This window comes from Solea solea, chromosome 18 (genome assembly GCF_958295425.1).
Source record: "Solea solea chromosome 18, fSolSol10.1, whole genome shotgun sequence".
Taxonomy (NCBI): Eukaryota; Metazoa; Chordata; class Actinopteri; order Pleuronectiformes; family Soleidae; genus Solea; species Solea solea.
Window position 1 is genome coordinate 1,036,337 of NC_081151.1, and position 13,693 is coordinate 1,050,029.

Genomic DNA, 13,693 nt, shown 5'->3' on the forward strand with positions numbered 1-13,693 from the left:
GATTATTCTTGCTGCCATTAAACAGCATTTCCCATGGGTTTTAGTCACTGTCACACAGTCTAATGCTCATGAGAGCTCTTTAAAAACTGTGTTTGCAGTGGGGGGATAATAATAATGAGATTCTCTGCTCTAAATAAGTGTGTCTGTGTCTGTGTCTGTGTCTGTGTATCCTTGATGTATCAAATCATAAACGAGGATTTAAACTGCAAAATATCAATTATTCCATTTCACTAACAACCACGTGCCTGCTCAGGTCTGCAGTGGGAGATTGTCCTAAATGAAATGATGCAATCATGGCACAAACTGATCAGCTGATGCTGATGACATCGTTTGCAACAGATCCAGATGCTTCACGGTGTCCTCATCCCTGGAGAAATCTGCAGATATTTCCACATAAAAACACATCTCTCACATTTACAGTTTTCATTTTATCCCTTTTTATTTTACACAACATAACAACACAGTACATGTTGCCTTTTTCTGTACAGAAGCTTTTCCAGGTGCTTGTGACCAACACAGGTCGTCGTAAACCACCGGCGGTGAAAAGCTCACAAGTTATTGTTTTTTTTTTTTTTTAATTCTTCCCTTTTAAAAAATATCAATTTCATAAGAGGTCCATTAAAGTCTTCATGTGTTTGTTGCTTGTTCTCTCAGTTTGTGTCTCTGTAAGTGAGGAAAAGGTCCGTCCTCCTCAGTAGGTAAGAAAGGCTATGTGTGAAATCGCTCTACTCCCGCGTTCGTGCCATCTGTGTTAATCCCTCGTTGTTGGAGCCGCGGTTCAGTCTGAGATCCAGTTCTAACATCTGTGGGATCCAGTTCTAACATCTGTGGGATCCAGTTCTAACATCTGTGGGATCCAGTTCTAACATCTGTGGGATCCAGTTGTAACATCTGTGGGAGCGTGTGTTAGTGCATAAGAAGGCACCAACTGTTATTCTCTTGCCACCGTATGATGCACACTCTCTGTGCTTGTGTGAATGTTACGAAATGTGCACTTTTCAGTTTGTATAGTTTGTTTTTCTTTGTAATGCTTTATTTTCATTCTTTTTTTTTCCTGTAATTTTGTGTTGTTACTAGGAGTTGACGTGGCAAACCCATTGTCTTTGTTTTCTTTTGTGCTATAAAGTGGAACCAATGAGACAACTCGAGGACGCTACGAGACAAGGCGAGTGATCCACTCGCTGAACGACAGACTGCAAACAGTTAGGAAATTGTCTCAAGGTGAAAATCTGTAAACTGAATACAAAGAGGTGTAAATATGAAAAATAATAATCATCATTTTTTTAATAAAAAAAAAAAGGTTGAAAAATGAAACGTTATGAACACAGAAGACACACTCATTCAGCCATGACTAACATGAACACATGTTCACACAGCATCACACCACACCACGCCAAAAAAAAGCACATTCTAAACATCAAAAACATGTCGGACACGCCTTCACACACACACACACACACACACACACACACAGAGTCAAACATACATTCATACAAAAGAGAAACAATAATGGATAAACTTTAGTGTTTGTTCACACTGTGCTTTCTAAGATCCAGTCTGAATCACACCTCCCCTTGTCCGAGTCTCCGTCCCCGTCTTTGGGGAGCAGCATCCCGCTCATTGATTGGCTCCTTTTGTTGCGCATTATGCGCCCTAATTTGGGCGCGCCTCCTCCCTGATGGGACGAGTAAGTCTTTGAACCTCCTTCACTGAGCGAGTACCTCCTCCTCGCCCTGCTCCTCCCTCCCTGCTCTGCAGGGAGAGTCTGGTACTTGGCGGAGGAGAAGGCAGCGGCGGAGGAGGAGGAGGAGGAGGAGGCGGCGGTGGCGGTGCGTGGTGCCCGGCGCAGAATGGGTGTATCTGTAAACCGGGTAGAAGGGACAGGGCTTGGTGTGGAGTAAGGGACAAAGAGAGGCGGGGTTTGGATGAGACAGGTGGAGTTGTTGCGGTTGGTATTCTCTAGAACGGAGGATGGGAGGAGCACAGAGGAGGCGGTGGTGGAGGAGGAGGAGAGGAAATTTTCAGCGGCAGCCGAGGTGTTTGAGCAAGCTGAGCCCGGTTTACTCGGAGCAGGCTTCCGCTTTGTCTTGGGCAGTGATCCGGTGGTGGCGGTGGGTGATGAGATGCCAACTTGAGCTTTCTCCTCACCTGCTTTCTCCCTCTCCTCAGCTCCACCTGTTGGGCTTCTGGCCGTCCAGGGCTGGCTGAGAACTGTCATAGCTGTGGAGCAATCAGGCAGGGAGGAGTCAGAGGCCTGAGTCATCACGTCTTTACCCCCAACTCCTTCTGCAGCTGCCACACTCCTTTTCTTTGTGCCTCCTGAGAGGTCGTCTAATCCAATCGAGCCGTGTTTAGAAGAGCTGGGAGTCACAGTGCATCCCTGTGACTGCTGACCGTTGGTCTGTGAGTGAACGTTGGTCATCGCCAGTGAGACACCTTTCCCACCATCGCCATGGTTACACACCTGAGGAAACAACCATACACACAAACCGACTTATTTACTGAAACACTTACATCAATGTCTTTAAGTCCCGGTCAATTCACATATTCGACATATTCAGCATTTCTGACATAAAATGACCATGTGGAGGAAACACTGGTGCTGCCAGATTCATCCTTTCACTTGCAACAACACATACACATACACAAAAATGCAGTGAACACACACACACACACTACCAGCAGCACACTAATGCCAATGAAAAGCTGTCTCCTGTTGCTCACTCCCGTCTCTGGCCAGAGAGGATTAAAGTGTCTGAGTGTGTGAGACCCACCTTATACCGTATCATCAGGATGATGATGAAAACGAGCACCGAGGCCACGATTATCCCTCCGATGATGATGATCATTGTCCCGCCGAGGAACTGCGACTGCATGAACTGACACCTCATGTACTCGGACTCTGTGGTGAACTGCACACAGCCGACCACGCGCGTCGCCGTCAGGGAGGTGATGACGTCATCGTAGATGGCCAGGACGCAGAGGTCGTAGGGTGTACCCGCCGCCAGGTTGTTGACCAGGAAGTTCTTGCTTGATGGGGGGATCATTCTGTGGACGACGAGGGACAGAGAGACAGGAAAGACAGTTTAGGATTCTATAGCAATGAAGCAATCCGTCTACGTTTACATGACAGAACAGTTTTTTATTACTGAAATAAAATATATGTAAACATGTTAGGACCACCACATTACAGTACAATATAAATAATAATATAATTAAATGATATGATGATATCAAAAACATTGTATTCTTTTCCTGCAAAGGGGATTGCGTTGTATCGTTGAAAGAAAAGATGAATAGAGGGAGAAGAACAGGACAGTAAGAATGAAGATGATACAGAATCAACATGCTGCTCCACTGTGTATCGATGGATGCTGAATCTTCACAAACCCAAACCCCAAAAGTCCATTTAAGTGATTTATTACTGCACAGACGTTCAGAGCAGATGTCGTTGACAAGCTCTGCTCCAGCAAAGCATAAGTGTGTTCTTTTTCTAACTTCGTTCGGTGTTTCACTATGGGATATCGCCTTGGCATGACCAACCAGGGAAGCTCCAATGGCACCACGTCTGTCAGTGACAGACAGGTCGAGCTGTGCTGGGGCACCGCCCCCTTCATACTATCACAGCCGACCCGCCCCTCAAAATCATTCTCGCTTTCTTCCCGTGAAGAAACTGTTGTGGAAGCTCCCTCAGCTATTCGGGCTAGCTTGGTTTTGCTAAACTGTTCGCAGACGCGCCGTTAAGGTCCTCGTCGCCGAACGCAGTCCCTGGCTTACGTCTGGATTTGCTGAGTAAGTTCTTCGCAAGAAGTTTTCCACTTGATCTTGGTGTAGTGTCCGCGTCAAGGCGAGCTGCTCCACCGGCCACCCTGTATTATCTACCGGGGGTCGGCTAACTGTAGATCAGTTACCCACAGACTAACGCGTTGCGGCGAGTCAGCGTGGATACGGTTGACATTTGTTTGTTAACTGTGTGTTTACCGGGAGCGGAGCTAACGTGTCGCGGCGAGCTAACTCTTCGGTGTTTCGTTAGCTAGGACCTTAAACTCCGGGTGCTAACGCTAATTACCGAGCAGGGCTTAGCATCACAGCTAATCTGCCGGGTGCACGGTGTCTTAGCCGACAAGCTACATCAGTCACCGAGAGTAGAGCTAACGCATTACGGCGAGCTGACTTTACGGTGCTTGGTGAGCGATCTCCGTGCGCGACGAAATGTCTCTCTCTTCGCCCGCTGCCATGTCCTCGACCGCAACCCCCGCCAAAGGGCCGGTTCCGAAGGTCAAAGAGGCTGCATCCCGCCTGTGTCCCGCGTCATGCGGCTCATCCATCTCAGGCAGGGACCCTCATCCCATGTGTATTACGTGCATGGGTGCTAAACACGCACAGGCGTCTCTGGCTGACCCGCAGTCATGTCCACACTGCGCGGATATGCCAGAGAAAATTTTGGAGAGGAGACTGAGAGTGGCGGTGGCTAATTCTCAGGACCCATGTCTGTCAGGAGAAACCGCTGTGGCTAAAACTCCCCATGTACCGCGAGCTACCAAGAGCTGGGCGGATATGATGGAGGAGGAATATACAGACATGCCGCCACTCTTTGAGGAGCTCCCTGGCGTAGAGCCAGAGGAGGATGCTGAGGGCTATGCCAACTCAGACATTCTCAACTTGGATGATATGGAGGAGGACGAGGACGATGCCACTTTTCCAGTGCCTTCTCGCCCCTCCAGTGCATCTGATGTCGCTCCTCCAGCTGACAGCAGCCTTTACGAGGTCTGTAAACGAGCTGCTTCTAAGCTGGGCATACAGTGGCCTGCAGTTCAGGACGCAGGTGGCACTGAGAGGGACCTTTATGATGGTAAGAGACTTCCACCAGCTCAACCACCAGCCAAACAGCTCCTTCCGGCCGTGCCTGCGTGCATGAGGGAAATGAGCCGTTTTTGGTCCTGTCCCTTTAAGAACAAGCTCCCCGCCAAAGGATGTTCTAAACTGGAGATCCATGGGATGAAGGAACTGGGGCTGTCCGAACCCCCAGTGGTGGAGTCTTCAGTGGCTCATCACCTTCACCCTGATCGCCGCTCTGTCTCGGCCTCCTCTAACATCCCTCTGCCTAGTAAGATGGAACGCGTCACATCTTCCATCTTCCAGAGGATGTATAAATATGCAGCTCAGTCAGTCTGTTCTCTGAATGCAGTTACACTGCTGTCTGCGTACCTGGCTGAGATTTTGGAGGAGATGGGCCGCCAATTGGACTCTGGAGCACCAAACCCAGCTCTTTGGGACGAGATCTGTGTGGTGAATGACCTCATCCTGCGCTCCTCACGGGGAGCAGTGCAGGGCAGTGGCCGAGTTATGGGCCTCGCTGTCTCAGGAGAGAGGGCCCTGTGGCTGAACCACTCGAGCCTGAGTGATGCACAGAAGTCGGATGTGATGGATGCCGCGTACGACCCCACCAAAGGTCTGTTTGGCCCAGCTCTGGAGAGGATGAGGGAAACCAGCACCCTCAGAAAGCAGGAGGGAGAAGCCTTTGATCTCTGTCTGCCCAGGAGACAAGCCCCTCGCCCCCCTCAGGCCGCCAAGCCCACCTTTGCAGCCTCAGCTGCTGCAGTGAGGAGACGTCAGAGCAGTGCCCGCCCTCAGAGGCAGACTGGTCAGCAGGGCAACCAGCAGCCCAGGTCTGACGCCCAGAGACCGTGGGGCAAACACTCCTTTGCAGCGGTCGCAGCAAAGAACCGCCCGTCTCACCCCACTGACGGAAAGAAGAAGCGGGCGTCCTAACAACCCCAGCTTCTCCATCTCCCCCTCCGGTCAAGTTAAGAGTCATGGAGGGGGACCACCAGGACCCCGTCATGTGTGGTTCAGGAACCCTGGCTGTTGTTTGTTCTCCAGGGCTCCTTGTTCAGTCTCCCATGTGGCAGGCCCACGGGGAGAAGACACAGGGGTTCTCCAAGTTAATGTGTCACCAAACACTTCCACCCTGTCCAAACCTGTTGCAAATAAAAACAGCATTTTCGCAGCCAGGCACAAAGCCAAGGGCGAGATGCAAAATAAAAAACACAAAAATAAATCAATGTCATGCACCCCCCTCGCCACCAGAGGGAGCTCACGCTCCACTGGCGAGATACGATTCTCACCGAGTCGTGGGGGTGACGTCACTACAGCTCGACACAGGACCTCTCTCTGTCAGAGCGGACAGGTGGCGCGCATGCGCAGTTCACCCATGGATTCTATCCACTGTATCTCACGGATAGAGACTTCAATTTGCCATGAAACCACCCAGGTTCAACGGTGTGTTAGTTTCAGTGGCCAAGGGGGACGCTGCACGGGTTTTGGAAGACGAAATAACGTCTTTACTGAGCAAACGAGCTATCAGAGCTGTCACGGCCGAGGAGTCACAACAGGGTTTCTACTCCCGGTACTTCCTCATTCCCAAGAAGGCAAGCACAGCCCTTCGCCCCATCCTAGATCTCCGTGTGCTAAACAAACACCTACGGAAATACACATTCAGGATGTTGACACACAAAGTGCTCTGTCGCTCTATCCGTCAGAGAGATTGGTTTGTAACGATCGATCTCTCGGACGCGTATTTTCACATCGCCATTCACCCTGCACACAGAAAATATCTCAGGTTCGCTTTCCAAGGCAAAACCTACGAGTATCAAACTGTCCCGTTCGGGCTGTCGTTAGCTCCGAGGGTATTCAGCAAGTGTGTGGAGGGGGCTCTGTCTCCATTACGGAGCAAAGGCATCAGAATTTTTTCGTACATAGACGATTATCTGATATGCGCTGGCTCGCACGAGCAGGCGGTCATGGATTCTGCTGTGGTGATAAATCATCTCAGGGATCTTGGGTTCAGTATAAACTGGACGAAAAGTCAGATAGAGCCCGTACAGTGTGCGGAGTATCTGGGTCTGAAAATAAACTCCCTGTCATATCGCGTCACGCTATCAGACGGGAGAATAAAATCTCTCACACAGTGTCTCTCCCTCTTTCAGATGGGGAGAGTCGTGTCGTTTCGACTATGCCTACGTCTGCTCGGCCTGATGGCATCAGTGATAGCTGTGGTGCATTTAGGTCTGTTGATGATGAGAGATTTTCAGCGGTGGGTTGCAGCTTTGCGCCTGTGCCCGCGCCGTCACCTCAACCGCAGAGTGAAAGTGACTCAGACCTGTGTGAAGTCTCTCCGTCAGTGGAGGAACGCAGGGGCGTTCACCACGGGGGTCCCGCTGGGGACGGTGACGTCCAGGGTTACCATGACGACGGACGCTTCCCTGTCAGGGTGGGGAGCAACGATGTCAGGCAGAGCAGTGAATGGCTCCTGGGGTCCAGAAATGGCCCAGATTCACATAAATGTTTTGGAGCTCTGGGCAGTGTTTCTAGCGCTGAAACATTTCCTGCAATTTCTCCGAGGCCGTCATGTTCTGGTGAAAACAGACAACTCCACTGTGGTAGCCTATGTCAACCGTCAGGGAGGCACTCGCTCACTACGGTTACACAAGTTGGCTCGGGAGATGATACTGTGGAGCAGCACCAGGCTCCTATCACTCAGGGCAACACATGTGCCGGGAGTTCTGAACAGAGGGGCGGACTTGATGTCTCGTGGGAATCCTCTGTACGGAGAATGGTCTCTGCACCCGCAGGTTGTGGACCAGATTTGGAAGAGATACGGCCGAGCCGCCGTAGATCTCTTCGCCTCGCAGGAAAACGCCCGCTGTCCGCTGTTTTTCTCCCTGTCGGACATCACTGCACCTCTCGGTGTGGATGCTCTGGCTCACCCGTGGCCAAACGTGCTGCTCTACGCATTCCCTCCCCTCAGTCTGATTTCCCCCACCCTGGCCAGGGTGAGGGAGCAGAATCTGTCTCTCATACTGGTGGCGCCAAGATGGCCGTCCAAACACTGGGTGGCGGAAATAGTTCAGATGTTGGCGGGCGACCCCTGGCCTCTGCCCATACGCAGAGACCTCCTGTCCCAGGCACACGGGGAGATTTACCACCCCCACCCAGACCGCGTGGCGCTCTGGGCCTGGCCCGTGAGAGGTTTAATTTGGACGCAGCAGGACTGCCTCCGCAGGTTATAGACACCATTCAGAGTGCAAGGGCTTCCTCCACCCGTGCTTTGTACGGCTGTAAATGGCGGGTTTTCGAGGAATGGTGTGAGTCTAGACTCACGGTCCCTTTTCAGTGTTCAGTTGTGGACCTGTTGTGTTTTCTACAGGAGCTGGTGGATAAAGGAAGAGCTTTTTCCACAGTAAAAGTGTACCTCGCTGCCATCTCAGCATGTCACGTGGGTTTTGGTGATAAACCGGTGGGACAGCACCCCCTGGTTTGTCGCTTTATGAAAGGTGCACGTCGAAAGCTCCCAGTTTCTAGGCACCTGGTTCCACTGTGGGACCTTCTGGTGGTGCTGGATGCCCTTTCTCGGCATCCCTTTGAGCCTTTGGAGGCTGTGGGGATGAAGTTTGTGTCTCTGAAAACGGTGCTGCTTTTGGCTTTGTCTACGGCGAAGCGCGTGAGCGACCTTCAGGCATTGTCTATCCGCCCTTCCTGTCTACAGTTCGGTCCGGGACTCTCCAAGGTTTGCTTGCGGCCCAATCCGGCTTTTGTGCCTAAGGTGGTGGAGTCGGCTTACAGGTGTCCCACAGTAGAGTTGCTGGCTTTTCACCCGCCTCCATTCTCCTCGACGGAGGAGCAGAGGCTTAACACTTTGTGTCCGGTGAGGGCTCTGCAGTCCTACGTGAGTAGGACGGCAGATTTCAGGCGTACTGACCAGCTGTTTGTTTCCTGGTCCACTACCCATAAGGGCAAGCCATTGTCCCGCCAGAGGCTGTCTCACTGGATTGTGGAGGCCATTTCTGTGGCGTACAGTTGCAAAGGTTTGCTGCCGCCCCAGGGTTTGCGTGCTCATTCCACCAGGAGTATAGCTGCTTCCTGGGCTCTGTTTAGAGGGGTGTCTGTTCAGGATATTTGTGCTGCGGCGAGCTGGGCTACGCCTCACACCTTTGTCAAGTTTTACAGGCTAGATGTCTCTGGTCCTTCTTTGGCCCAGGTGGTGCTCGGTGCCGGTGCTCCGGGGTTGGAGTGATGTTGTCACTCAACCTTTTGTGGTAGTTAGGCTTCGGGAGTCATATGCAATCCGGGAGTGGTCTATATCTCCCATAGTGAAACACCGAACGAAGTTAGAAAAAGAACGAAGGGTTACTCAACGTAACCCCGGTTCTTTGATAACAGAGTGAGGTGTTTCACCACACGCCCCTTCTTGCATGAGGCACGGAAAGAAACCGGTCTTGAATGATTTTGAGGGGCGGGTCGGCTGTGATAGTATGAAGGGGGCGGTGCCCCAGCACAGCTCGACCTGTCTGTCACTGACAGACGTGGTGCCATTGGAGCTTCCCTGGTTGGTCATGCCAAGGCGATATCCCATAGTGAAACACCTCACTCTGTTATCAAAGAACCGGGGTTACGTTGAGTAACCCTTCGTTTCATAACAACTCTTTGTTTTCTGGTTTCACTATAACGTTACATTATAAAGTGAAATCCTCACGTATGTTACAGCACTCTGCCACACTGAGTAAAGTTTAGTTACTCTTTCATGGAAACCTGCCCCATTGACTCAAGGATTTGCTTTTTTTCAGTTTCCTTAAAAGTGCTTGTCAGCTTTCCTTGGTTTCTTCTTTAGAATGCTAATGGAATTCCTCATTAAAACCAAAGGCAGCAGCCTCATATGCACTGTGGAGAGGAGCAGAGGGGGATTTCAGCCAAGTTCAGCATCTGGTTTGGAGTTTGAGTCAAAAGAAAGTTAGGAGACATGCTGAGGGTTAATGGTTAGTATTAAGAGAAAGGGGATGGATATTATTCCAGTGCCCTCAGTGGAAAAATAAACTGAACCAGTTCCTCAGAAATGAGGTTCTGCCTCTTTAGGACCATGTTTTGGTCCCTATGAGGACTGCTGGTCCTGACAAGCTCAGTAATGGCCCAAAGAGGTAACAAATACAAGTGCACACACACTCTGACATTGAAGTGTGCAGGTTAATGATTGGGGTGAATGTCATCAGCAATTACAAGCTCATATACAAGCTACATTTGTACACAGACAATGATTCATTTCCATATAATTGCAGTGGCCTTGTGTGTGTGGCTGTGTGTCACTTCAGTTAGCAAAGCATTAATATCTCCCTATTTGTTGGTACAATTCTGCATACCCAGCACATTCTCCTCCTCCTCCTCCTCCTGCAGCCTTTAAAACTGCCAAACTCCTCACTGACGCATTAATACTGCATGATTGTGGGGTGTGCATTTATATACGTGTATGAATATTCATTGCATAGATAGAATACATCTTGAACACCTGTTCCTTTTGTGATCATAATGATCAGGACATTATGGGGCAAGACCTTAGCACTAAAGAAAAATGCATATATGCAAAGCAATTATTCACAGTACAGCAATTAATCAAGTATCAAGTATTTGTTTGGTCCATAAACCAAAATGTTTCAGTTTTAAAGATTTTTTTGTCAAATGGAACAACAAAATATTCATACATGGAAACAAGCTTGTTTAATTAAACCACTTATTAATTGAGTCATCAACTAATGATCAATTAACCAAATAATTGCTGCAGCCCTACACAGCACACACACACATAATACACTCATAATAATCCAATAAGGCACAAAGTACAGTTTATCAACTCACACAAACCTGACAATAGAAGCTTTATTATTGGTCTTTCAACTTGAAGGTTGTGGGTTTGATTCCCAGTTCCGTGTGTCTACAAGCTGCTGTGTCCTGGGGCAAGGCACTTTACCCCACTCTATGTAAAGTGTTCCATGATTAAATATAAATAGAATGTCTGCTTTCAGGGTCTGAAAAGCTTTAGTGCTCTTCTCCCCTCATATTCACTGAGAAATGAATGCAAAGTCACCACAGCTACTTCCTGAGTTACTGTAACAAAAGCACCGTGTGTTTTATTGTTTGAACATGGACTGCAGAGTAAATGAAGTATGGAGTGTGATGGACGTCTGTGCTGGACTTCACTACGTCTTAATATCCTACCAAACACCGTCCAAACACAGCTGACTGACTGCCCGCACCAACATGGATCCCTGCACTCTGTCTTTGACAAGCCATTAAAAAGAGCTCACACCTCAGGCACAGACAGAAAACTTTAGTGCTTATGATACCGTGACTTTTTAATACTGCGGAATACTTTGAAATGGGTTATGGTCCAATTCCTATAGTCCCTACTTAAATATATCACTAAAGCCCTGCAGAACAGTGTAAGAGCATGATGATCTATGATCTCTCTTGATCTTGATCTTATCGCTCCATTATAGTGAAAGTACAGTCATTTTCTGAAGGCAAACAATTATGACTGTGGACAGTAACCGCTCAAAGTCATAATCCAAAGAATGTGCTCTAAATATCTGTGTTTTGTGGTTAGAAATGTATCCACATGAATAAATCACATTGGCTTCTTTGTTTCCCTGCGGCTCAGTAAAACCACTTCTCCTGGACACAGTTTGAGTTTGACTGTCTCTAAGCAAAAAGAACCCACGCAACCACATGCTCCCGCCAATGAAAGTAGCGTTGCACAGATAGCTGTCATTGTCATTGCGTAAGGCCAAGCTGTTATCATTTATAATTAATGCAGTCCACACATGGAACATTCAGGAGTGAGCGTGTGTGTGTGTGTGTGTGTGTGTGTGCGTGTGTGTGTGTGTGTGTGTGTGTGTGTGTGTGTGTGTGTGTGTGTGGCATATTTGGACCCAGTATCTACTCCATGCTTAGAACATCATCTTGCAAACCAATGTTTTTCTTCTTGCGTATGATAATGTGTGAGTGACTGTGTGAGCCGTCAGCATCGTGAACTCATCCAAACTGACTCATTCATTGTGGTGAATTTCTTTGTGTGTCTGAGCTGGATGTTGCTGCCAGGATTTGAAGCCCCACAGTGGGCAGATGATTTCCTTGGCCCGAGACTATTACACTAATCTATCGACTCTATTCTGCCAAGCTCTCAGCCCAGGGCGCCTGTGTGTGTGTGTGTGTGTGTGTTTGTATGAGGGTTTCATTACTATGAGCATGCATTTGTGTATTTATGGCTACATGTGTCTGCAGTATATAATGTATGTGCGTTACAGTAATCGTCTCCTCCTATGGCAGCCTCCTCCTCCTCCTCCTCCTCCTCCTCCCAGAGGCTGTCGCTGTGTCTGGCCTCCTGCCGACGTTCATCACAGATAGAGCACTACATGTTGCCTCGACCCAAACACTTATTGCGTTGGCATGTGCACGGGTATGTTGTGTGCACACGTGTTTGTGTGTGTGTGTGTTCATCTATTCTAGCTTCCCTTACACCAGCTAGGACAAAACCTAGAATTAACTCAAAATTCCAGGTAATACAAAGCAACATTTGGATAAAATATGTGGTACAATTGACCCAGCATTTTAGTAAAAATAACCCAGTAATTGGATTGAATAGTCAACCCAAGTTAAAAAGATAACAACAAATAAACAAAAACAACCCATCTTGTTGTGTTAAATGAAGCCAGCATGTGGTTAGTCCATTATTTACCCTGCAGTTTAATTAAAAACGACATCAATTGGGTTATTTTCAACTCATAGGTTGTCTAGTGTGTACCTGCATGCACACATCAGTAAACTGTGATAACAGATGATTCTATTTCCATTTCACATCATTAAATATTGGACAAAGCCTACAGGCTACAAACGTACTGTACATAGTCAGACTATGTGACACTGAACGTCCAAGAGTTGAAATCGTTTTCACTGCTCTATCGATGTCTTTAGGGAAACAGTATTTTTAAATTGTGAAAAGTGAAAGCTTTCTTAACCTAATATGTATTCATTGTAAGAATGTTTTCTTATGTTTTCCTTTAATGAGTAACATCTGGGGACTGTGATTAAGCAGCATGATTACATCTGGTCACACTTGTTAACATCTTGATGCTGTGTTTTTTTTTTGTGTGAAGTGTGCTAATTTGTTTTAGTTTTTTGCTGCGATGTTAAAAGAAGTGAAGCCTACAGTAGGAAGGAAAAGGACAATTAAACAACCGGAGGCGGCGATGACACCTACCTAACTGCTAGCCCAGATTTATCATAAAACGTTGATAATCATTTGAAGATCTTTATTTTAAACGTTAATGCAGTGTTAAAATGTCTCTGAAAGCTAAAAGAATAAAGTCAATTTTGCAGTAGCGGTGTTATCGTACCTTTATCCATTATTATTATCTGTGTTTGAATAAAAGAATTATGAAATTCCTGAGCAGAGTTACTAATCGGAAATGGATGAATATGTGGGTCACATACATCTAAAAGTAGGTTTTCCAATTATTTCAGAAAATGGTATTTGGTGCTTCTGGCTAAATAGCCTCCCATGCTACCATAAGTCTAAATTAAACAGTTTGTAACAAAAATTGGATGGAAAAGAAGTTAAAAATAAAAGAGACAACAAGTTTACTCTGCGTGTCTGAAACAGGTGTTAGTCTCACACTTTTCTAAATAGAAGCTTGGCTTTTTCATGATTCATTTCTCGTTCATTCTAATTTTATTAGCAATTAAGCATACAATCTCACATGGCAGCACATCCCTCTGCATGGCACACCATTTCAATCAAACCAGTAAAGAATAACTGGTTTCTAAGCACAAAGTGAAGAGGATTAATGGTAGTTCAACTTCTGCT

At 47.7% G+C, this 13,693-nt stretch overlaps 1 protein-coding gene across 1 annotated transcript in view; it reads right to left on the reverse strand.

The window, feature by feature from the left end:
- Positions 1 to 1,113: 1,113 nt before the first annotated feature.
- lrfn5a (leucine rich repeat and fibronectin type III domain containing 5a) overlaps positions 1,114 to 13,693 on the reverse strand; it is a 93,974-nt gene continuing 81,394 nt past the window's right edge. Inside the window, exons 9-10 of the mRNA XM_058615751.1 lie at positions 2,775 to 3,048; positions 1,114 to 2,464 (exon numbers count right to left, since the gene is read on the reverse strand). Coding sequence (XP_058471734.1) covers positions 1,532 to 2,464; positions 2,775 to 3,048 — 1,207 coding nt within the window. The 3' untranslated portion in view covers positions 1,114 to 1,531. The remainder of the gene's footprint in view (positions 2,465 to 2,774; positions 3,049 to 13,693) is intronic.